Source organism: Epinephelus moara, chromosome 10 (assembly GCF_006386435.1).
Source record: "Epinephelus moara isolate mb chromosome 10, YSFRI_EMoa_1.0, whole genome shotgun sequence".
In the NCBI taxonomy this organism is placed as follows: Eukaryota; Metazoa; Chordata; class Actinopteri; order Perciformes; family Serranidae; genus Epinephelus; species Epinephelus moara.
The window spans coordinates 8,473,988-8,500,225 of NC_065515.1; the positions used below are offsets into that span (position 1 = coordinate 8,473,988).

General features: G+C 40.0%; 1 protein-coding gene across 2 annotated transcripts in view; it reads right to left on the reverse strand.

The window, feature by feature from the left end:
* ryk (receptor like tyrosine kinase) overlaps positions 1 to 26,238 on the reverse strand; it is a 61,044-nt gene that overhangs the window by 17,319 nt on the left and 17,487 nt on the right. Inside the window, exons 2-9 of one of the 2 annotated variants that reach the window (XM_050054948.1) lie at positions 17,646 to 17,767; positions 15,750 to 15,849; positions 15,042 to 15,173; positions 12,403 to 12,465; positions 10,613 to 10,754; positions 9,265 to 9,365; positions 7,102 to 7,185; positions 4,506 to 4,631 (exon numbers count right to left, since the gene is read on the reverse strand). In XM_050054948.1, the coding sequence (XP_049910905.1) occupies positions 4,506 to 4,631; positions 7,102 to 7,185; positions 9,265 to 9,365; positions 10,613 to 10,754; positions 12,403 to 12,465; positions 15,042 to 15,173; positions 15,750 to 15,849; positions 17,646 to 17,767 (870 nt within the window). The remainder of the gene's footprint in view (positions 1 to 4,505; positions 4,632 to 7,101; positions 7,186 to 9,264; positions 9,366 to 10,612; positions 10,755 to 12,402; positions 12,466 to 15,041; positions 15,174 to 15,749; positions 15,850 to 17,645; positions 17,768 to 26,238) is intronic. The other variant, XM_050054949.1, reaches the window with a different exon arrangement.

Below are 26,238 nucleotides of genomic sequence, written 5' to 3' on the forward strand. Positions count from 1 at the left end.
CTCCTGCACTTTCATGTGATATGCGTGGCATTTCTGTGCGACCCTGCATTCGTGAGTAATCCATCCAAGAGTAATGTGTGTGCAGAGCTGTATGAAAGCTCTGTTATACATAATTTTAGTGTAATTTTATCATTTTTTTCGCTGTGAAAACATTGGACTACGGACAAGTGCTTGGCCTTGTCGGAAAGCTACAATTCCACTGTTTCACGTGATGCGTGGCTTCTTGCTACGACGCATGGTCGCAGAGAAAATCCACAGAGAAGAACGGGTGTGAATTTGGACGCACTATGCGTCGTTCGGGCCCATAGGGTTAAATTCAATCACCAGAAGTAAAATGCTACACACACAGTTGCATGACTAATGTCGCCCCCACAGCACCGCAGTAAAGCCGTGTTTGGTGTGATGATGTTCTGTAGTCTCATTAAGCCTCTTGTTAGCATCCGACTCTTCAGACACATAGAAGCTTCAAAATTCACAAGTGAGGTATTTACCGGTGTGTTTTATGTCATAGAAGAAAATGTGAAAGTCTCTTAAGCTTGTGTGAACCCCAGACCTTGTTTCAGGCATCTAACCCAAAAACCAGTTGACTTCAAGATGTGGGAACCAGAAGTGCTAACATGCCAACTCATTTCTGGGTTTTAGGATTCATTCTGGGGCACTCAGCGGCATAATCCATAGGCCTGACATGCACAAATCTACAATAAAAATAACATGTTTAGTCACGTAGCTGCCAAGACATCAGCATACTACTACATTTTTTTGTAATGCTTGTTATAAAGAAAAGAACCATAATACATTATAAAGATTAGATGATGGCTACTTTAATTTTTAAATCTTTGTTAATGTGGAAAACACATTTTCAGATTTCTTTAATCGCTTGTGCAGCGATCTTACCAATGATTTTTTCAGCTGCCAATGATTCTTTAAAACCTCTGTTTGGAGGGCCATATAGCCCGAACGCTTCACCATACCCCTTGATGTGAAAGTGCAAAACAGAGTGGTAAGAGCTAAGTGGCAGGGGCAAGGGGTGTATTGGTATTGAGCCTCACAGACATATTTCAGTATAGATATAAATGACGGGCCGACTAATTAACAATGCCATCAATGGAGCCACGGCACTAGCAAAGAGATATTTAAATATATCTTTGAGATTCAGGGGTTCAGTTGCAGCTTTTGTATAGGGATGGTAACTGATAACATTTTACAGATACCAATGCCAATATAGATTCTGCATATCGATCCCATTCTTTATCATTTACTTATTAATTCCTTATCAGTTTTCTAGAAGAAAAGTAGGCCTACACATCAGCACAAACAGTAGCGTCACAAATATTTTACTATCTCTGAGTCTGAACCCAGTGTAGATTGAATTGGTTTTCTTAGTCAAAGAAAAAGTCTAAGAGGTCTGTTTGTGTCGCACTAATGTTATCATAACAGGACATTTAACCTCAGTAAAGGACGTGATGCTCCGTTGGGAAGCAGTAGCACTCGTGCGTAGGGTGTCAAATACATGGCATTCCTGGAATTTAAGCTCAAGTTGCGTGGAAGATGTTCCAGCTTCTTGCTGGTGTTTCCACCCTCACTTGGAATGTTCATTTTGCAGACATTAAAGCGGCACTGAAGCCAGGCTTTGAAACGTTTCTCTCTCTACGCCATGGCTCCTTGTTGTTGCAAGTTTTAAGCAGTGCAGACGCATGAGTTTTACGTCACTAGTTTTGCAATGTGCAACTGTCAGATTACTTCCTTTGGTCGATGCCAGCATGTTAATCAGAGCTCAGAGGCATAGAATTTAGAAAAGATCGGACAATTTGGAACCGGTTTTTGATTCCCATCCCTACTTTTGTGAGATTTTACAGAAAAATAAAAAATAAAAATTAGGCACTGCCAATGTTCTCATTCACTTTCTAGACAAAAACAAAGAGCATAAACCATCAGAGGGCCTTAAAGCAGCATTTAAAAACAGAACACCCGCACTCTTTGCTTCCATTGTACTACAGTCACCCTTGGGTAACTATTACATCATTCACACAACCACACTAAACCCCACTGTGGGCAAATCTCCAGAAAGTGAAGTACAGTCTTGTTCAGTTCCATCACTCCATGACGATGCCGAATTGTCTCCAAAAGCATCCAGCATCGAATGAAGTGCGAACTTCTCATCGAGCCAAACTGAAGCCCAAATAGTTGTGTTTATCTTTGATACCAAGCCAAAGAAAGAGATTTAGAAACTTCACTGTCTATGGCTTTCTGTCAATGTGTAATATGCCTCAGCAAGAACAAACTTTTGCTATTTTGGGTTCATGGCAAGTTTCCACTGGCACTGATCTGACGAGGCATGCTCATACATTGCAGGGAAAAAAGCAGAATTCGTGTTCATAGGTCACCAGCTGTTTGTTTTTTTTCATCACAGACACACAAATACATGGATGATGGAAATGTTTTTGTATGGCTGCATTCGTTAAGATACTAAAAATAAAACAGAAATCACATGTCTCTTGATTCCACATGAGAAATGTTATCAAACTGAACAACATTATGCAGAAACTTTTAAATATTCAACGCACCAGTTTCCAAAGTGGTAACCTGGATAGTTACAATTCACAGCTGTTAACAGTCACTAGTAGAACAGTATAAATCCAAATCTAAGACGCTGAGCCTGTTGCGTCTTATGAACAGAAAAGTGTTTCTGATTATACTTTGCATTTTGTTCTAAACGGGGCAAAATATATCTCTGATCGAGGGCGATACACCGGTTTCAAGGTATACTGTGATACAAATGTTGACTGTTGTCATACCACGTACATTTGTTTATCTACGATATTGAAAAAAAAAGTGATAGTCTGGTGACCTGTCCAGGGTGTAGCCCGCCTCTCACCCAATGTCAGCTGGGATAGGCTCCAGCCCCCACACGGCCCTCAAGAGGATAAGCAGTTAACGTAAATGGATGGATGGATAATTATTAGATATACGATATAGATATTGTGCAGTGCAACTTTCATTGCTTAATCAGACTGACACAGTTGTCATTTTCATGACCAGCTCCCACATTGTGTAGATAGCGTCCATCTGAGTGCCCATGGGTGTGGAGGTCTTAAAATGAGGTGTGGTCAAGTGCATTGTTGGTGAATTGCTATTTTGAGGCAGCAGAAAGTGACTGTGTCACAGCATTTTCCTGCTATTTAAAGGGCCCATTATTCAAATAGTAAGAAGTGCCTCCATAGGCTGGTTAACAACACGCATACACTGTTCTTGTTACATACAAAGGGACGTGCTGATGGGTTGCAGGTGTGTGAAATAATACAACATTAATGAGGCAAATATTTATTAGATTCTGTAAAATGTGAACGTAGCAGAGAGCAGAGCAGGGAGGGAGGGACACTGTGCACATTTACACACGAGGAGCAGCGTAGCTTCATTGATAATATCAGAAGTTAAACGTTTAGTTCCGTTTCCTCTGTCGAGTTTAGAACTGCAGTTTCAAGTTTGCTTGGTGTTGCTTCAATGTCCCGTGATATCTGCTGCAATGACATCACAGCTCTTGCTGCATTAGCATCCAACATGTAATTAGCAATGCGTCACGTTAAGGTGCACCTGGCTGCTACAGAAAATGGGAGGTGACACTCTTAAGGGTGGATTCATGTTACGCCCAAAACAACTATGATTAATTAACGGACTAAACACAAGTCCGTTACTCATGGCGCATTACTTTGCACCCAGATAATGCGCTGTTCAACTCCAAAAGGCCAGTTGGACACGCCCTAAATGCACTTCAGACCTTGTGCTAAATCGTTTCAATCAGGCCCTACATGCTCATGCCACTTTCTTTACTGTCATATTTTATTGACCTCTTACCTTGAGAATCTTCTGTCTCATTTGGTATTTTATGTGTTCAATGTCAGCGTTTTATTGCTCTGTTTCATTTGTGCACATCTCTTTGTGTTTGTATTTTCGAAGAGTTCTTTCTTGAGGAGACTGGCAACCCGATCCTACGGGTTTTGGATCTTTCTTGTTACATGTTTAATTTGTTTTCATGCTGTTTGTGTAAATGCAAGTAAGTAAAAACATAGATATGTTCCTACAACATAAGCTGGAGTGAGTCATTTGCCAAAAATGTCTTATTTTTAACTTCTGTCAGGGAGTTTTTAAGGGTAATTCTCAGACCTCAGCACAAGGTCAAAAAATGCATGCACCTATTATGTCTATGTATGACTGAAGTGATAAGAGATGTTAATAATTACAGCCACTCCATCAAAAACCTCTCCACCAACATGCCACTCAAAACCGCATCTCTCATACACAACAACACTCCTGAGCAGAGCAAGGGGAAGAAATGTTAACCACTCTGCATGACACAACCAGTGAGCAGCACCTCTTTGAAGAGCCAAGAGCAGACACTCCGAATTTGTGTTCCAATTTTCAGTGGAATCCTTGAGATAATGTTCACACCCTTCTGAGGAACACAGACGTGAGAGCTACTTCAGGAAGAATAAGGGAGAGACAAATACCTTCATGCAAGACATCACGTAGTGTGACTCTCTCCCTCGAGATGGCAATGTCTTTCACTTTAGCTTTGGCCTCGATTAGGGTGACACTCCTCAGGTCATTCTTCTCAATGCGGAGAGAGGGGTAACCTGCAAGGATGGAAAAACACAGACTCGTTTTAAAGGCACACATGATCCCAGTGTAAACAAACATGTTCAAATGGATTGAGGTCTTTTAACCCAGATTAACACTGGGAAACAACCTGGGGGACTTCTGCTTTGCATCACTTTTGACAGGGACGCATTTCTCACACACAGACAGGTTTCTACTGAAATGCACTCCGTACTGCCAGAAACACAGTCATGGACAGTACCCTGCGCATGTTGCATCAACGCTAAGTCCTGTATTACAGCACTTACATTACATAACCTACAGACGTACTCAGTGTTAATGGCCGCTGCTTTACTGAGGTCGGAGAGACTCTGGTTTGGAAAAAAGTACACACAACATCCCCCACACAGACGAACAAACATGAGTACACACAACCCCTTTATATCAACACACTCCATGTGTACACAACATGTCAGTGATGAGAGATAACACATTCTAACCTCCTGTGTCTGCAGCTCGCTGCCAGGATGAACTATGCACAGTTGCTTAGACAGATTGTAGATAAACCAGGGGACAAGGCAGACAATGGGAAACTCACTGAAAAACAACCTCCAGATAAAGTTGGAGGCAGCGACAGTCAATCTGCCCTTGGCCTCTTCTTCCTCTTGTCTGATACTTTGTTCAGAAAACCTGAGTTGTGAGCTCGATGTGTGAGAATGAAGCAGAGGCGTCAAGATGAGGTTTAAATCTCAAAAACAGATCTGGGCTTTATAAGGTACTTCGATTAAATGTTTAAATCTCTCCTGGAGTGTGTCAACTGTATAATGAGCAGTAACACAGTACAGGTCAATGCTGCCCCCTGGAGGTCAAACTAAAAGGGACATTTATTTTCTGCAATTGATGACAAGCTGTGAGCGGTGCTTCCAATTCCGTTGTGCAGTGCATTGTGGGACAATAGTGTCCATCCAAAGCAAACTCAACAATTACCTTTTTTTTTAAAGTCACTGATGCACACCTCATTTGGTCTGAGTAACTCTTGGTGACCATAAGCTATTGCAACAAATTCAAAAATATTTAATGGATGTTAGGTCTCCAACAGGATGTATGGAAGAGTTTTGTATTAATAGTATACACCGATCAGCCAAAACATTCAAACCACTGACAGGTGAAGTGAATAACTTTGATTATTTTGTTCCAATGCATTGTTCTGCTGGGAAACCTTTGGTTCTGGCATTCATGTAGATACCACCTGACATGTTCCACCCACTCAAAGACCGTTGCAGACCAAGTACCCCCCTCATGGCAACAGTACTCCCCAGTGGCAGAAAAAAGCACTATGCCACACTACACAAACTGTTTAGAAATGGCCTGTGGAGCGGGACAAAAAGCTCAAGGTGTCGACCTGGCTTCTAAATTTCCCAGGTCCCAATCTGCTCAAGGATTCTTGTGATGTGCCGGTACCCCAGATGTACCCCTAATCCAAGGTGGGGCCTCCTTGGATCAGACTTGGCTCTGACCTGTGGAGGCATGGACACAGGATCTCTGGGAGTGTCCTGCGGTGTCTGGCACCAGTGTGTTGGCGGCAGATCCATTTAGTCCAGTGGGTTGTGAGGTGGGTTAATGGCACGTGCCACAGATGCTCATTCAGATTGGGATCTGGGGAATTTGGAGGCCAGGTTGACACTTTGAGGTCTTTGTCGCATTCCTTGGGCCATTCCTGAGCCATGTTTGCAGTGTGGCATGGTGCATTATCTGTCCGTCTTTCTTTTAAGATTGTTGAGGAATTGCTAAAAAATTAACGACTATTTGCGGAATCAATTCATTCATCAATTGTCATGATTCATCAATTAATTTGAAAATCCAAAATGACTTAAAAGTAGTAATAAAATAATGGTCAAAACTCCCATCACAAGTGGTCAGAGCCCTTGTAAACATCTTTATATGACTTGTTTTATCTGACAAACAGTTCAAAAACCAAATATTCAATTTACAATTATACTGAACAAAGAAAAGCAGCAAATCCAAAACCGTTTAGAGGCTGGAAGCAGAAAAGATTCAGCATTTTTTCCTTGAAAAATGAATGAAATGATGAATCACTTGTCAAAATTGTCAACAGTGAGTTTAAGTCTGTGAATTGACTTCCTGAATAATAAAATATTGTTTCAGCACTTACTGATGAAGCTTTTCCGTGACTATTCAATTCAAAATACCTTAATAAATATCTGTCTAATTTTAAACACATGGCACATCAAGTTTCCCAACAAAGCCGACAGAAAATGTTAGTATAAAGCAGGTGAGATGGAGAGGTCATGATTCTGAGGCTTGAACGAGCCACCAAGAGGAAAGGAATTTTAAAATCTCTATAAAAGATGTGCTTTTACTCTTCTGTTCACAAAACAGTAGAAATGGACAAAACATGGTTTAGTTCATCACTGCAGTGCACAAGACGACCAAACAGTATTATAGCTCTGAGTGTTGAGTCGTCTCTGGCGCTTCACTGACACTTACTTTTGGTTTCATGAGGGGGGACACCAGGGTTTTGGAAGGAGGAGGCAGCAAGCTGGAGAATGGGTGCAGAACCAGGGTGATTGTCTGATGACAAGAGGAGAGGAGAGCGGGCGTGAGAAAGAAGTGATGTAATGGTGAGCTTGCTCAAATTACAACATGACCTGAAGGAATGAAGGGTTGTATACTGTCAACTGATAACACACAACACTAATCAAACCAGGCATGCTTGCAAGTTGAGTAAACCTGCCCATCAGGAATTTAAAAAAAAGGGTGGATGGTGGTGCAGATAATCACATTCAGCAAAGCACAGGTTATGAGGAAAAGGCAAGTGGGCATAACAGGAAGTGAGATGTGGGTTTGTGACCACAAGAGGGCGATGAAGGATCATACAATGACAAAACCCACTTAGTCACACAGGCTTTTGATTAGGAATGGTTTACACATATATTATTTACATTATTTTATTCACTTACTTTACTATATTTATGTTGTAAAAGTTTACTCTAATTTATCTTCTATTTTATTATATTTATTATTATTTTATATCTATCATGTTTTATCCTTATTAATTTTAATTGTCTTTTTAGTTTTCCCCCGTTTTTTAGGCTAGATTTTATTTAACTATATTATTATATTTTTTTTTATGGAAATTTTATTGTGATCATTTTTATTGTTTTTTGTCTTTTTAATCTACTAAACTAGTTTTTATTTCACTTCTGCTTTACATTTACCACTATTTCTGTTGCTACAGCTTTTAAATCTATTTTCTTACATCATCATTTTTATTGTCTCTCATAGAGTGGTCTTAGATTGTTAAATAGTTTTTTGCCTTTGTTGTTTTAATATTCTGCACTTGCTCTGTCTCATTTTTAGCTGGTCAGTTATCAGGCTTGAATCTAACAACTATTCCTTCAAAATTCACAAATCTAATTTATAATTGTGTAACAGTATGGAAGGGGAAAAAAAGGTGTATTATGGTAAGTTTGAGGATTTAAAATGACAGGTATTAAAAAAAGAAAAGAATAAATACAGGGATAAATAAATAAACGGATGAATAAAGAAATAAATACAGAGATTATGACCTCCGTCGTTGACACAGAGACACAGAAACAGCAATAAATAAATATAATCGTACAAAAATGTAGAAATAAATGTAAGATATTTATTTATCCATTAATGCAATGTTTAATTATCAACATTTTTTCCATGTATTTCAATGTGTATTCACATTTATTCATTTATTTTTTTGATTTATTTCAGTGTCAATTTACTATATTTTTCCCCACCATATTCATTTATTCCTGTATTGTTTTCTATTTTTATTTATTGAATGATTTGTTGATACTTAAGCCATGAAAAGCCTTCTGACTAATGAGATATTCGTCAAAATGTCATATGAATTCTGGGGCTGCTGTAACAATGGTGACATTTTATTGTGGCAACCTTGACTCTCATTTCGTGGCCCTGTCACTTGCACTGTAATTAAAAGGCCAAATCCACATGATAAACACAAACTGATCAGTGTGACGCCTGCCAGAATATTCTTTTTCTTTCCACTAAAACATCACAGATTTACCCATAATTATAATGGGAGCCAGTCAAGACAACAAGAGCTGGCTGAGTAATCACACTGCCTCTGAACACCAACAACAACTAACAAAGAGCTAAAATGTGCCAGACACTCACTAACTGTATAATCCACTGAGGTAGGGAAGTCAGATGTTTCGATTTAACTCTTACGATAACTTTGTTACTGTGTGTCTGTGTTCCCCACCTTGTTCTATATTTACATCAATATAAAAGCCTGCTTGTGCTTCTCTTAACAGCTGAACACTTGGCCTGACGCAAAGCACACATTGCGCACATTTACACATTGCTCAGTAGCACCATAAAGTCAGAAACCATCACTGCAGGAGCTCTGTGTTTCATTACAATCTTATGATACTAGTTAGGCTAATTAGGTCATTCACAGTCCATTACTGCATGTGGCAAAGCACGCACAGTTGCAGATGCCAATGTGAGAAGAGGGAAAACAACTATGTCAATCTGAATCAGGCTGAATGTAATTCTAGGTGCCATTTCATAACATGAACTGATGCTACATCTTGTTACTGAATCTGATCGCCTGTGGGTAATGTGGTGAGAGGGGGTGAAATCTCTTACTGGTGACGGGGGCAGCGTTGTTTGGAGTGTCAGCCCTCAGGTACTGTGTGGTCTGTGTGGACGGCTGAGACAGGCCCTGCGAGCTACCGCTGTCACTCACACTGAAAACAGAGAAGAAATTCAGAGTCGTTATACAGAGACACCAAGGATTGTTTATGAGCAGAGATTTGTAAAGCTATAACTAAGTTTGCATGTGAAGTCTCTTCTCACTTCTACAAGCTAGTCTCAAACCAGTGATTTATTAAATGGGGTTCCAACGTTAGACCTGAACATCTCAGCTAGGGAAGATCTTAGTAATGTGTAAACCAGTTTCCTGTAACTTAATATAGCGTGCTGCAGATAATGAGCATCATCAGCAGTTTTCTTTTTATGTAAAATGCCAAGTGTAATCAGTAAAACCAAAGACTGGTGGGAAAATTTCCTCGCCATGGCATCGCTACTCCCTGACAGGACTCCAAACTTCATTACAAACTAACTTAAACTTTAAATACTAGGGCTTATCAATTCAAATTGGTTATTTTCTTGACAGTTAGTCCATAAAATTACAGAAAACACAGGAAAATATTCATCAGAATATTTCCAGAGCTGAAAGTAACATCTTCAGTTTCTGTTTTTGTCAGACCAACACTCCAGAACCAAAAAATACTCAGTTTCCTGTCATAAAATACGACAAAAACATTTACATTATAGAAGGTGAAACCAGTGAGGTTTTTTAACATTTTGCTTTAAAATTATTCTCAAAATAGTTGCCACACGAATTTTCTGTTGATCGACTAATCTAATTGATTAGTCAACGACTCAGTTCAGCTATAAAAGACAGAAAAATACCTTGATCTAACGCTGCTCAGAAACTTGATCAGACAGACCAACAAATATTCCTATATAAAATAAGGATTCCATAATGATCAAATCAAGGCCACTTTACAGCAACTTATTTTAAGATTTAAAATATCACATGAGTCAGATTTCCATAGAAAGTGAGAAAACAATCTTGGTATAATTTAAATTTACTGTCCCGAAGGCTCAGATCTCATTTCACATCAATAACCAGCGTGGCTGCCTACAGCCATCTGGAGTCGAGATTACAGGAAGCGAACAACGGGAGATCTTAAGTGCAGGTTTCAACTTGATATAATCCTCTCTGTGGAGATGACCTATTTTTGTTGGTCTTTGAACAGCAGCATTCTGCAGAAAACACTAACATAACTTCCACAGGTGACAGATACACGGCTGTAAATCTGCTGCGTGTGTGCTGGGTTTCATCAGTTTCAGTATAATGAGTGAACTCAGCTTAAATGACTCATAACAAAAGGTCTGTTTGGAACCGGGACAAAGCAGAGAAACGAACCTGTCCTCCATCTCCACTCTCTTCATGCTGTGCAGGTGCAGGATGGCCAGGATGATGGCCACGAGGAAAATGACAATGCAGCAGACGCTCACGCTGATATAGAACACCTGGGTGGAGGTGGTGGGGGCAGTCACACCGTCGACTGACGAGAACAAGCGTTAGATATCAGACACAGCAAAGGTGGGACAATGGGTAATAACTGCACACAAATACCATCACCATTACAGAAAGCTTCAACAGTGTTTGCTACTACGAAAGAAGCAGAGCAAAGGTATGGAGGATGAAAAGTGACTGAAGTATAAAAAAAAAGATAAATAAAAAATAATGATAATAAAATAAATACAGGAATTAGTAAAAATAAAAACAGAAATAAAAAAAAAAAAAAATTGTATTTTCTTACATAGACGATTGTCTGTTTTCATGTGGTGCGCTATGGGCCTTTCTCTGTCCTTAACAAAGTCATTATAATTATTATTATTATTATTCGTAATATCAATAAATAAATAAAGGGATAAATAATTGCTGAAATCAATACAGAAAAAATTAAATAACTGAATACAAAAATGTTTAAATCAATATGGAAATAAATAGATTCATGCACAAAATGTTAATAATTTAGCAGTATATAAATAAATATCTTAAATTTATTTCTACATTTTTGTACAACTATATTTATTTAGTTTTTCTGTGTCTGTATGTTACTGAGATAGAAGGCCCAAACCTCTGTATTTCTTTCTTTATTTATGCATTTATTTCTTACATATATTTTTTCAGCATTTACTTATTCTATTTAGTTATTTTTTTTACACATTTATTTATTTATTAATCATTATATTCAGTCAATTTTCTTCCTTCATACACGTTAAAAACAAGACACAGCAATTAAGAAACTTGGTAAAATGGGGTTATCGTTGCACAAAAAATACCATCCTCATTAACGAAAGCCTTCTTAATTTCTGTACAACTTTAATTAATCTTCGTATTTTTGTGTGTGTGTGTGTGTGTGTGTGTGTGTGTGTGTGTGTGTGTGTGTTAATGAGGTAGGAGGTCCTAACTGCTGCATTTATTTCTTTATTCATTTATTTATGTATTTATTTTAGCATTTATTTATTTATTTTATTTATGTATGCGTTTAAACATTTATTATTTATATTTAATTCTGCATTTTTTCTCCTCCATACATACTGACAATCAGACACAGCAAAAGAAAAACTTGGTAAACAAAAAGTACCACCCTTATTACAGTGTTTGCTATTACGAAAGAAGCAGAGCAAAAATATGACGTAAGGCGATGAGATAAAGACATGAGTGAGAGAGAAAGAAACTATAAGTGCACTGGGGGCTCCACTTAGGCTTAATGGAGGCCTGGAAGAGTAGAAGCTGTGCCCAGGATCCAGTGTCTGAGAGCTTTTCTCATCACCTCTCTAAAAGCCTCTGAGGGCCCCAGGTTCTGCGGGCCTACCCAAGCAGAAGAGAGACAACCCACTAATGGTACTTTGTTACTGGGGCAGTGGGCTCACAAAGAGTCTGAATAAATCCCCCTGGAAGAGGACCGCCACTCCAAGGGGTGGGGGGTGACAGAGTGCACTTCAATAGGAGAATGAATCCTCCTCTTTGAGCTCATATGTCTTAGTTATGGAAAGTTTGACTAATGTGCACTGCTATACAGAGAGACTTCTCAGCACTAATCTGGCCACCGTCTTGTCAGGCTGATGCCACCTATGATAAACAATGCACAGAGCTGCTACTGAGGGATAAGTAGAGCAGGATGTGGAGGGAAGATTACTTACAGTCAGGCCGTGGAAGAGTGTTGTTGTTGGGGGGAATGGGAATCTTTGGGTCGGAATCGATTCCTGTTCACACGGAGAGAAGGACAGAAAATTATATCAACTCTGGTGAAAATATACAGACTTCATTCACACAACCCCAGCGTAATATGTAAAACAAAACCTTATGATTAAACTAAAAACGGCCTTGATAATGGCTGAAATCACATACACCCAGGACATAGAGAGCGATGTATTTCCACCACATCTCAAACTTTCTTTCAACATAACCCTGTAAATGTGGTCTCTGTAATTTAGCAATGTTGTCTGTGGTGTTTTAATAAGTGTTGGGAAAAAAAAGCAGAATCCTCAAAGCTGAGGTAGGCAGTTTCATTTTGGTGTCATTGAGCAAAAATCCCATATTAGACTTTGACCATATTGTAATTCAATTGAACTGAGAGAAAACTAGACTGCTGCAGACTTTAGAAAATCTAGCTCGGAGACGTTGGCCAATCAAAGGTCATTTCAGTGACAGGGTGTTCCTACTGGCTGTTCTACAAATGCAAATGTGCATGCACTTTGTTGAAAGCCTGATTCAATGGATGAGAATCCTGCAGAGAAAGGTGCTACTCCGGCATTGGCAACAACTGCGTACACTGCAAGGCAACCCAAAAAAAGAGTCTAAAAGAGAGTATGGCTGTAAACAAATAACTCACATGTCAATATCGGCAGAAGATTTCAGAGATAAGGAGAACATAGCTTAGCTTTCTGCTAAATGGAGCTGATGGCTCATGGCTGCAGCTTTGAGTTCAGGTTCATGTATCTAACATTAGCTAAAGCCTCGAATCACCCACCACTACACACCACCTCGCCAGGAGGAGAGCAGGTAGCAGCTCTGCAGACAGACCCCCAGTCAGCCACAGCAACCTAAACCCCAGCTCCGGAGGACGGGACATCCAAGACTCCCTGCTGAATCAGCAAACTTTCTGTTGCTGCCGTTACACAGCTCAGACCTGCCGCTGCTGGTTTGCACTGGTCAAATTCGAGCCGCTACATCCGCCTACCAAGGACCACATCTGCAAAGCTGCTGCCAGCTCTCCACCAGGTATAGCAGTCCTATGCCGCAACTAATTCTTGTCTCATTTTTGGTCTGATAAACAGAATCAGAGAACGTACATATGCCTGTGGTCTTCTGGTGGGAGGGACTTAGGACAGGGATGTTCAGAGCTGCAGAGGAGGGTATATTTTCAAATTCTGCTGTTTTCTTTCTTTTCCCCTACCCCAACTTTAAAGCAAATTAAAACCATCAGAAGACTAAATGATAGGAAACAAGAAAGTGCAAGATAAAAAGCAGGAGGGCTTGTGTTGGGTTTTGCTGATCAACTAATCACCAGCATCTAGTATTCTTCACTGTTAGTTCATAGATGACAAGAAGGGACAACCTCGCAAGCAGGGATTTTGTTAGATGCCCAGGAGCACAAACCTGGAATAGCTTTTATAGGTTAAGCTTCCTAAAAATTCTTTGAGAAGTTCCAGTTGTTAAAAACGACTATACTTTAGTAAGCTTGGGGCGCAATTAAAAAATTAAAACAACATGCATACATCATCATTTATCCTCTGCTTTGGGACTACAGACACTGGTCTAGAACTAAGTTGACAGGTATGATTTCTCAGCGTGCACTCTAAGCACCACCCAGGCAAACAAAGATTCTCTTATGGCTGCTAATTTGACTCATGCTCAAAATAAGATGGGAATAAATTGGTTCCCATGTGGAATATGGCAAGAAGCCTTCTGGCCACATGTAATTATCTTCAGGCAGATTTAAAAATAGCACAGAGCTGAACACAGAACACAAAAACCTGTTCATCTCCCACTGTAACTCTTCAGAGCATCTGACACACGGTGCTGACACACAGCCAGTAAATCACTAAAATTCTCCACACACTCATTGTTTTATGTTGAATATATTTTGGCACAATTTATTTTATTATCACAGCAGATATTTTGAAAATGTCAAAGCAGTAATATGGAGGATGGAAAATTACACGCCAAGGAATAAATATATATGGAAATAAATACAGAAATAAATAAATAATAAATAAATGCCACAATTAACATAGAAATAAATAAATGCAGATTTCAGTAAATAAATGCAATTATTTAATTATTTTCACATTTATTTCTACATTTTTTATTTATTTGTGCATTTATTTATTTTTGCATTTATTAATACATTTTTTTATTAATTACTTTATTTCTGTACATATTTATTTGTTCCTGTATTTATTCATACATTTATGTATTTATTTTCTTATTTATTTGTTCCAGTATTTCTATACTCTTATATAGATACTTAAGTCCTTTTTCATCCTCCATACAGAAAAAACAACAGGTGTTACTAATAATATTAACGATAGCTCAGTTCCACCGAAATGTCACAGAGAGCCAGCAGGAACAGCCGTCATTACTGTTATTAATTACACCTGTGCTTTCCCTGCTATTACGTATAAAGATGTCAGCTATGAAAAACTACAGGTGGACAAATAATGATACTGACTGAAAAAGAAAAGAAAAAACATTCAATAAGGCTGCACCCCCGTCTCGATGCGTACCTTTAACTGCACATCTGTTTGGATTATTAGCTGATTTTTAAGATACTTACTCTTATAGCACATTTTCCTCCTCTTGAAGTTGAGCACTGTGTAGTTGTTGGCATGGATGGTCAGATTGAGCTGCACAGTTAAAACAGCCTCTCCATCGACCTTGCCGGAACAGAAGAGGTCCACTCTAAAGACTTCAGGGAGAGATGAACACGAGTGTCATTTAGAGAAACTTGGCCCCCTGCAGCACATAAAACTATGCCAGGAATCACTCATCACAGATGTATGACATCAGTGAATTATAAAGATTAGGCTTTTACTTAACTCTGCTGTAAAACTTGTTTAAGTTGAGCACAATCCTACAAATCTAACAATGTCGTATACAACTTTGTCACTCCTACTGTCACATTACAGTACACTCAGAAATGATTACATTAATTTATCAAGGAAAAAGTCTAAAGCAACTCCCTTAGTCTGTGAGGTATAATACAGCATATTTTTGTCAAAAGGAATCTGATGGCTTTGAAGAGAAATATATAAAGGCTTCAGTTCAGTGTCGGAAAGGGTACCTCATACAACCCCACTTCATAAAATCTGAACTAACCTTTGTAGTCATATTTTAATTATTAGAGCTCTAACCTGTGTCACTTCTGTTTTGCTAACAGCTGCGTGGGCGTTTCCATTTGAACAACCTTTTAAAGTCTACAACCAAGAAGCACATAGGAGCCCTATGAGCATATGACACAACAAAAGGCGAATATCTGACAAACCAGAGGGAACACGGGGCACCTCCCCCTGACTGGAGATGTTGCTCCGTGGTTGGTTCATGGCAATAGGATTCTCCATGTGGAAGCCAAGCCGGTAGTCAACCTATAAACAAAGAATGATGAAGAAAAGGATGTAATAAAATATTTGGCGTTTAAAGGGACCTTGGTGTTCAACATCTCTGACAAACTGTGTGTGCTTGGAATGTATCCAGAGGACTTCATTCAATCACTGAAATAGACTAAACTTGTGGACTTCTTTAAGCCAGGAGAGCTATTGCATCATGTTGATATGTTTTGACGCTGCATCATTGAGAATGTGGATAAAGGAGCTATCTGAGGGTTTAGGTCTGGAAAGACTAACTTACATTTCTAAGGTTAAGTGGAAAGACTTATTTCAGCTCTGGGAACCAAATATGAACATTATGAAAGGAGGAAACATAGGCATTATCTGATCCGAACTTTAAAAAATTGTAAGGTAATAATTTGATTTATTGGTATTGTACCTGATCTCTGTGCACGTAGAAAGTATGAGTGTATTTAGATGTGTCTGTGTAGTGTGTATTGTATATTATTTTAGTTCCAAACCATTGTACTATTGTTATGTATTTCTTTGATGTGTTGTCAATAAGATATGACAATGACAATAAACATATTGGGGGGAAAAAGCATGTACTGAAATGGTTATCCAATAGCCCTGTACAATGATTGCACTAAAGGGCTGCTAAGAAGTCCCTTCTTAACTCTGCTTATCCATTTTTACACAGAACCAAACAGCGACATCATCTCCAGTGAGTGATTTTAGATAGCTTAGCAGTAAACACGGCGCTTTCTAAACAATACTTGGCATAACATGGCAATACCATTAATTTACCACCCCTGTTTTTGGAGGCCGATCTTACTCTCTGCTCAGAGGGTAAGGAGCTCCCAGACCTCAGTGAGTGCGTTTACATGGACAGTTTAATTCCCCTTTCATTCGGAATGAAAGTTCATTCCTATTAAAAGTGATCTTGTAAACGCCTAATTCGGAATGAAAATGGCCAATGCGATTGAAAATTCATACCGATGTAAGGGGCTGGAATATTTCTAATTTTCCGTTTCTAATTCCGAATGAAAGAATTTCTTGCACTTGTATACACTCATTCCTCTTTCAGTATATTCCGGTGTTTGGCAGCTTCTAAAAACAAGAGATGGTCCAGAGTGATCTCCTATCTCCCTTCTTCGACCTTCTACCTCCCTTCTCCTCAACAGACGAAGCATTAGCAGAATAAGGTTGTTGTCAAACTGCTGCTTCAAGAATATAAGCCAAACAAGCCTGAAAAAGGCACTAAGAACGGTGGCGTCAAGCATCTTGTTATGGACTACAGTGTTTTCTTCCAGTAAACATAAACACGCAACATCCGCCCCGCCCCCTATCCAATCAGAAACCTTCCCTGCCCCAAACCTTGCACGGACCTGAATAAAGGCTATTAAACTGATCTCCCGTGTAAACCCTCATTCGGAATTAATATTTCTCATGTAAACTACCTGGAAAAACTTTAATTCCGAATGATTTCATTCAGATTTATTTCATTCTGAATGAGAAGCCATCATGCAACTGTACCCATTGTCTCAGTGTCTTACGGACATTTTCGGCTGCTGTTCTTCTTTGAGTTAGCTGCTAACCGCTGCTGGCTGCTTTTAAATCTCTCTGGGGTTGTGTCACACACATAACACACAACCATGGTCCCATCCTGCCGGCTGGGATGCTATTACTACTTTCGCAGCTGGCCTAAAGGTGAGGAAACTCTGTCCCCACATTTCACAACTATACATTTTTATAAAGAACAGCAAGGCTGAATAATGGCATTAAATTCCCACTTTGAATGGCAGTGTAAAAAGAGCAAAAAACTCCAGACTTACCTTTGTCTTGGAATGCCATGAGAAGTGAAGACTGTTGGTTTCGCTGGGCACAGGCAGGGTGAAGGAGAGGGCATAATGATTCACCACATCATCTCGCACATAGTAGAGCTCTGCGTCGAGGCCTGAGTGAGGACAGAGGACATAAAATTGCACCTTATGAGAAAGAGTCGAGATCATTTATTGAATATTTTGGAAATCCAGATAAAAACCACTACAGTGTACATAAAAGGCAGGACATTTTCTAATTTAGAGGTAGGTTTAGACACTTACACAGAGCAAGCCTGAGGAAAATGGTAAAATATCCACTCAAACTGCCAGCTTGGATTAGGGGGGTTTCCCCACAATAAAAGAGATGGACTAACCACATCTGTTAGTACTTGAGCCCTCTTAGTGCCCAAGTGAAAACTTCAAAACGTTCAAGTGAGACAACATCCAAATATGACCGCAATTTTCTATCCAGGAAGCAAAACTGGGCAGGGGAAGGGTTAAGAGGAAGGGACTGGAATGCTTTAGATCAAAAGGGGACTTGCATACATCAACCGTTCAGTCTTTAGTGAACATATAGCCTAGGAAATGTCATAGTACATGATCATCAGAGAGTGGGACGGGTTGGTAACATGTTGCGTTTCTGTCTCATTCACATGAACAGGCCTAAAAAAGTTTCACTGGCATTACAGCTGCATCAAAAAGTAATACAAGTCTAATGTGTGCGGGTGAAATCCCCAACCCCGGCCTGGGGCGGTGCTATCAGTCCTTGAAAGCGTAGTCTGGCAGAGTGGGGTCTGTCTATCAGTCTGTGAGTATCTAGTTTAAAGAGAGGGGAAGAATGTGCCCAGGCTCCCCCAATACCCTCGGGCTATCTCAAAGCACCAGCTCAGAGACCTTTCTCACATTGGCTCAATTAAAAACATTCTCAGGCATTTACCAACTCAGAGAGGGGACGGATGTCACATACACTACAATCGAACCAAGCCTGAAGAGTGAAAGTGCTGGATTTCCTTTCTATTAATTGAGAAATTGCTTCTTGTACACTTTCACTAAAACAGATAGTTAAAATAAAATGTGAGTTTTTACATGTAAAGTTAAAAATACAGACCCCATCTCATGTTCTCAGCACTGAGATGATTATAAATGAGCAAAATTGGTAAAACGTATCTGCTGGCAGAACATTTATCTGCTCCAAAGAGCCAGCTGTGGCCCTCCACACAGAGTCCTGCATGGATCTGATTTTCAAGACCACTCCTGAGCCGGCACCGCGAAGTGGAATACCGCACCGGGCCCCTCACCCGCACATATGACTAATCGCTTGTGCAACCCTGACTCACTGACAAGATCGGCAGCCTGAACCAAAACTGCAAATCCTACATAACCATGCACTGTTCAAATAATCTGATTAGGCAGCATGTTAAACGTTATCATTTTGGGCCATTTCTTACATGTGAAATTAGGGTATATTTCTTTATCACATAATATTGAGCAGCACATCTCCACAGTTAACATGCCAGTTCGTAACGCATCTGATTGAAGCCGCTCTCTTATTCTTGCTGGTGAAAACAACAAACCCTATCCGATCAACATTTTTGCGTTCACCCAGAACTGAACCCAGACACTGATTTAAGACAAAATACCACCTGTGAATAACCTTTTTTGCAGGTCATCCACCGGGTGCCTCAAAATCCAGCTTCTTCACCTGTCAGATTGTGTGAGACCAGCCTCTGAGACGAGCTTCTCCGAGACAGTTTTTGACAGTTTGTGCAGAAATTCTTTGCTTGTGCAAACCAACTGTTAGATCAGCTGTTTGGGTGGCTGGTCTCAGACAATCTTGCAAGTGAAGACGCTGGATGTGGACGTCCTCAGCTGGTGTGGTTACACATGATCTGTATTTACGAGGCCAGCTGGATGTACTGCCAGATCAGCTTATGGTAGTGAAATAAACATTCAGTTCACAGACAACAGCTCTGGTCAACAGTGGTATCTGTGGCATTGTGTGAAAAGAAACTGCACATTTTAGAGTGACCTTTTATTGTGACCAGCCCAAGGCACACCTGTGTAGTCATGATCAGCATCTTGATAATCCACGCCTGTCAGATGGATAGATTATGGAGTCAAAGCGCTCACTAACACAGATTTAAACCAATTTGTAAACCAAGTTTGAGAGAAAGAACCTATTTCAGGGTTTCCCACACATTCATTTATTCGTGGCAGTCCACCACGATAACATTTGCCACCTACTGATTTTCTATTTTTGAAGCTGGATCTTTTCTTGGGAGCGCTGTTGGAATACATATACCATTCAGTTTTTTATAGCGCCACACTCTCAGAGCACAGAGCGTAGTCTGGGCACAGACGGAGCGGCAAAAGTGAAACTTAACCGTTTATTAATTTGTACAGAAATAGAACGCCCTACTCTTAGAACAACAGCACACCTATTTTAGTATTGTCCAGCATGTTTCCAGCCTACTTTAAATGAAACCTGCTGCAGTCCCATGTAAACCATGCATCCCGTGGTCCAGCACTGGGTCTTTTTGTTCGCTTTCAGTTTTGATCAAGCCAAAGCAGGCTGCACTGCTTTCACAGACCCGCAAGAAACCTTCGAATTCAGAGAGGGGACACAGAATGATCACAAAGGGACACACAACTAAACACACACACTATAAAGTCTGCTGCTGATGCATACACTTCACAGATGTACAAGGGGCAACACAGCTTAGCCCTGTTATAATTACCTCTCTCAGGCTCAACTCTCTGCACCTCCCTCTTCTCAACATGGGGCAGCACTGCTTTGATACCAATTAAACTAAGCAACCAGGCATAAAGCCCCAAAGAGGACCAGTGTGAGTCTGACTAAAGTTTGTCCCTCCAACAGCACCATAGCCATCCACCCTCGCTGCAACAACTTCAAAACAGGAATGTGAAGGAATGGCAACAGGAGCCTGTCAGTATACACAGACCGAGGGCAGGGAGTGAGTGGTTCCTGAGGTTTCATCACTGACTCACACTCTCTGCTCTCTGGACGGGGAAACAGCATTAGTGGAAGGTGTGCCTGTAAACAAGATTCCTCTTAGTTAATGTTTGGTCACAAAGAGCCTCACTGCATTATCGTGCTGTTTGCTGTGACAGATCCAAATGTCTCTAATGCTAACAGTCCTCTTTAACACTAATGGAAAATAACAACACCATCAGTTTGAATTCCAGCGTGATAACTTGGCAGCGTGTTGTGTTGTGAGGGATTATTTCCTGCAGGAAATTTCCATTTCTCTCTGCTGGTGTCAAGTGATTAACAATAGCCAGGGCAGAACACACTGTATCACCTGCACTGATGTAAAAAAAACACTCACTCAGCACACTTGAGCACGCTGAAATAACAATGACAGAGAACATCTAAATCAACACTTCATGTTTGCAGTAATAAATCCTCTGTTTTTACATTTAATACTGTATGAAACACACGACAGCAACTTTTGTTGGTGAAATAAATCTTTAAAAGAAATGACTGCTGTATTCATTCATCATGTTCAACTCATATCGATACCTCACATGTGCAGCCTGTAATGTGAAAATCATTTCTCATGAATTAGCCTAAACAAGAGGTCAGTAAGTCCCTCGATTAATCAGCACAATCTAATGCATGCAACTGTTTAAATAAAACTTGTCTTCAGTGATGTATAGTTTGGCCCACAGTGACATGTAGCCATAATAAGCAGCTGTTAAAATCATCTGTTCATGCTCGGCACGCACAAGTACATGATGTGACACTGTTTAATGACAAATTGGTGAAATTCATCATCATATATCAACTAAGTGACCTGATAAACTGATCATACTGTTGCAAAATAAACAATCACACAAAAGCTAGGGCTGGGAACTGAGAACCGGTTCCAAATTGTCCGAGAGTATCAATTCCTTTTATCGATGCCGGCATGTTTTTCTGACAGTCCTTGCTGCCGGAAAGTTGCAATGAGGAGAAGTCATGGCAGAGAGGATGGAACGGTCCAAAGCATGGTTTCATTTCATGATGACAGATGACAACAGTGCTGCTTGCAATGTTTGTAAAATGATCGTTTCAAGTACGAGTGTAAACACTAGCAATATACTGAGACATCTTTCTGTAAGATACTGGCTTAAATTCCAGGAACGCCATGTATTTGAGACTTTATACACTTTAGAAACTTCCTATACTAACTGTTAAAGCAATACTAAAAAGTTGGGCTCACACTGAAAGGCCTACTTTTTTTCCCCCACAGAGAAAACTGATCAGGAATCAAAAACCGAATCGATAAAGAAAACAAACCAATAAAAATAACTGATGATGGCACTGGCACCAAAATCTCATCATTTCCCATCCCTAACTAAAGCTCCCTCATCCTGGGCAGTGCAGTGCTAGTCTCTGTTGCTCTTCTCTTTGTCTTCACACAAAGCTTTTCAAAAATCTTTTTAGCAAGTGACAGCATTGTGCACAGAGGAAGAAGGGCCCTTAAATAACTTTTTATGGTGTAACTGCTTGAATCATAGCGGTTAAAAAGAATATGTGAAGGAAAAAGCTCGACATGTGAAAAACATGAATTCCACAAGAATAACTTCAGTCCCAGTCATTAAAAAACTATACCCTCTTCTTGAAGTGAGAGACTCAGCGAATAACGGGCAAACTATAGTCAAAGACAGTAGAGAGAGACATGATTAAAACAACTAGGCAGTACGATAAATATTTGTCCGTAAACACAGCGCAGGTGGAACTTTAAATATCTTTTTTTTTTCCTCTCATGGATCAGTTTGTGGTGTATCAATTAGAGCTGATCGTGTCAGATCAGATCAGATCAGAACAATAGATTGGATTAGGCAAGCAGCTGCTGCAGAAAGCCAACTTTTAGACCCAGCGCTCAACCGCAGGGTGCGTGCTTTCCACAGGCACGCAGACACTTTCCTCAAAAGTAGCTTGGAAAAATGCTGGACAACATTATAATGAGAGCGCAATTGTTCTTAGAAATATAGCATTTTATTTCTATATGAAATAACAAACAGTTAAGTTTCACTTTGACTGCACCTGGCACAGGGTTGGAAATTGGCACCGGCCACCAGCCAAATCCTGGTAAAATATGCAAGTGGCTGCTGGTTTGCTCCACTCACCAAAAAACCCCCACAATTGTAATCTATTGAGTGGCTGGTAGATTTTGGAATCCACCAGCCACAGTGGCAGTTTGACAAATAAGTTAATTTCCTGCCCTTGCCTGGCATTTTGCTGCTCTGTCTGTGCCCCACAGTGGGCTCTGCACTCTGAGACCGTGGAGCTCTGAATAACCAAATGGTATATTGGACTTTTCTCAATCATCATAGTCCACATTAAAGTACTCTGAGAAAGGTACTTGTTGATGTGATCATTTCTTGGCTCCATTGCAGCTGTATTCCCTCCTTTCTGTCCTGCTTTCTTATGTATTCCTCTCTCACATGAATCTACTGTAAGAAACAGTGGACGAAATCCACAATCTTTACTCTGTGCAAAAATACATTCTATGGTTTAGCCAAAGCTAATATAAGGCTTCAGCAGTCTGAGTTTGGCAAATCAAGTCAGTACTTTCTACAGTTACAGTCTTTTGAGTATGAAATTCCCTCTTTGCGTTTCCCCGACTATGGTTCCCACTCATACCGCTGAAGCCTCATATTAACCTCGGCTGAACTTGTCACCAAACGCTTACATTAGAGTCATGTTATAAACCACACTCAGTTCTACTTCACAAGTCAGCATCTGGAGAAAAGTTATGAGAAAATGTTTGGGTTCTTGTGTAACCTATAGGGGTGAAATGGTTCTCATTTGGTCCTCATACTTGAGAAACTGGAACCATGATTAAAGTTTTTACATTTTCATTGATCAACTATCGTTTCAGTGGCACTTATGCATTTTCATATGGGTTATGTGCAAAAACCTTGCATTTGTAAAGTAACTAATAACTTAAGTTATCAAATAACTCTAGTGGAGTGAAAACCCCTTTAAAGTGTAGTGGAGTAAAAGTAGAAAATGACATGAGATCAAAATACTATAATAAATAAAAGTACCTCAGATTTATACTTCAGAACAGCAGAGGGACACACAGTGACTGAAATTAAAAGAAAATGTTTTTAGAAGCAGTGCGTTTTTATGAGGTCAGCATTTATTCATTCATTTATCAAATAGATCATGTGATCTCTAAAGACATGTTCTCTGTGTGAGGCCTGGATGACCGAGGCATCTAAGGGTGCATGCATTCATACCAGGATAGTCCGGGGGACTCGGTTCGATTGGACGGGGAATGCTAAAAAATTTCACACCTTCATTTGGTTCGGTTCACTTTCAGACTGCACTTTTTAAAGCAGACCAAAATGCCTGGACATCATCACGCAGACACAACAGCTGCTCTTTTGGGGGCGGTATTGCCAGAAACGACCACTGACCAGGAAGAAAAAACAAAAGCATGAGGAAGAAGAAAACCCGGCTCATTGATTGGCCAGGACCAAAAACAGAAATCCATCCCATTCAGCCAGCTTGGTCACCACAAAAACACCAAAATGCACTGCGCTCTACGTCACTTCCTCTCTATGGTTCACTTCCTCTTTTTGGTTTGCTGGATAGTCTGTTTGCATTTCCCACTGTAAGCGAACCACACCAGGGTTCACTTGCAAGTGAACCAAGACCCCCAATTTTCAAGTGGACCAGGGTTCGCTCGTTTGGTCCGCACCAGAGTTCGAATGAGTGTTCATACCACTTCAAACGAATCAAACTATCCGTGGAAGCGGACCGGGGTTCGTTTAAAGCGGACCAACTAGCGCCAGTGTGAATGTGTCCTAAGAGCAGCATGCAAGCCATTCAGAAGCTGAACACATGTGATATTATCTAAGGGTTTTTATAGTCCTAATCAATGGACCAATAGTATTTCTTTAGCCCCCAACTTTAATAATCCAATAATTTCAATTACTATTAAACATGTAATAACCTAAATTTGATTTTATTATATTCATACATTTTTTATATTCCTCAAATTTAAAACATGTGTTTCCTCATGTCGGGTAAGAATTTGAAAAATATGTTTTTCTCTTGTCTTGGTAAGAGTGCTCCAGACCACTCATATATTTTTTCTTACCTAAAATAAGATTAAAAAAATAAGAAAATAATCCCAGAAATCCACAGACACAAATAAAATGAGAACAAATAGTAGACACTAACAAATACAAGAGGAAATTTGTTTTTTGTCTCACTTCCTGCATGAGGCCCAATGAGCACAAACTGACTTATATTCTTCGCAGCATGCCAACTGGAAGTTGCTCGTGATCTTTTAATAGGCAATTTGAGAGGCTATACAAGACGCTAACACTTAAAATAACTCTTTTGGGAAATAAGAAAAGCTCCACAGATGCACTGCTTCATTGGTTTGACAGACATTCAACACCAAACTAATCACAAGCTCTTTCCACGAAACACCCTGCTGACATTCCTAGAGCACCAACACATTAGAGCTGCACAGTGCAATCAGTCCTTCTAATTTACATGCCTTGCTAAAGGGCACATTGTGACTTCTTTCAGCTGTGAGAGGGGAGACTTCAGTCCTCCAACATTTTTCTTATTGGTTCAGACACTGAAACTGATACCTTACTATTAACACCACATATCAGAGCACCTACTGGAAATGGCCATTCCTTTCATATACAGATGTCAACACAAAACTAGAACTCACAGCAGGATTTCAGTTTGTCTGAACATTTTGGGCTCTGTAAAGTTTTAAGTCGACATGCAGTGTTCTCTTGCGAGCTGTGGATCACGTTGCAGACTGAAAGAGGAGAACAAAAGGTGGCAGTGGCCAGGTGGTAAGGTCCAGGACAGATATAACAAAGACCCTCTTGTGCGCACAGTCGACACTATACCTCCCAAAGCCTTCATCCCTGAGCGCTCGGGAGATAAACACTCCCTCCAGCCTCTCACTGGGAAGACACTGGCGACATTAACCAAGGAAGGGGAAAATGAGGGCCTGCATGAAACTCTATCAACTGGAAACTCCAAACAAATCCACAGGCATGAATCGGGCAGGAGAGGAGGGGGTAATGTACGAAGGATCTAAAGGTCTTAGATATCAGACAGAGAGGAAAAGCTATAAACTGAGGAGAGCGGGTTTTGGTCTGTGACTGAAAAAGACATCATGTTAAGTAGCTCAATGCTAAAATCTCTCTGACTGATGAGCAGTTTAGTCTGTTGTTTATAACCTATAGTTGTTTGGGGCACAGGTGTGTTGGTCAGGACCCAAATAAGCACAGTGTCCAGTGTGAAGTTGTTTGCATGAATGATTCCTGAGAAAGTTGCAAGCAGCAATACCACAGGCTGATCAATTAGCTTGTTCTGAACAGACATGTTTTGAACGGACACTGCACTAGTAATACAAAAGTACACACCTTGGAGAACTTGTTCAGAACTTTTTGCAATGCAGCCCAAATCTAGCAGTAACTTAATTTAAAGTTGTCCAACAAGTTACACAAAACAACCCGAAATGAAGAGAAAACACATTTTGCTGCTTGGTCAGGTTTGTCACATCTGAACACATATCTTACAATTCATACCATCATTCAGGCCTTGTTT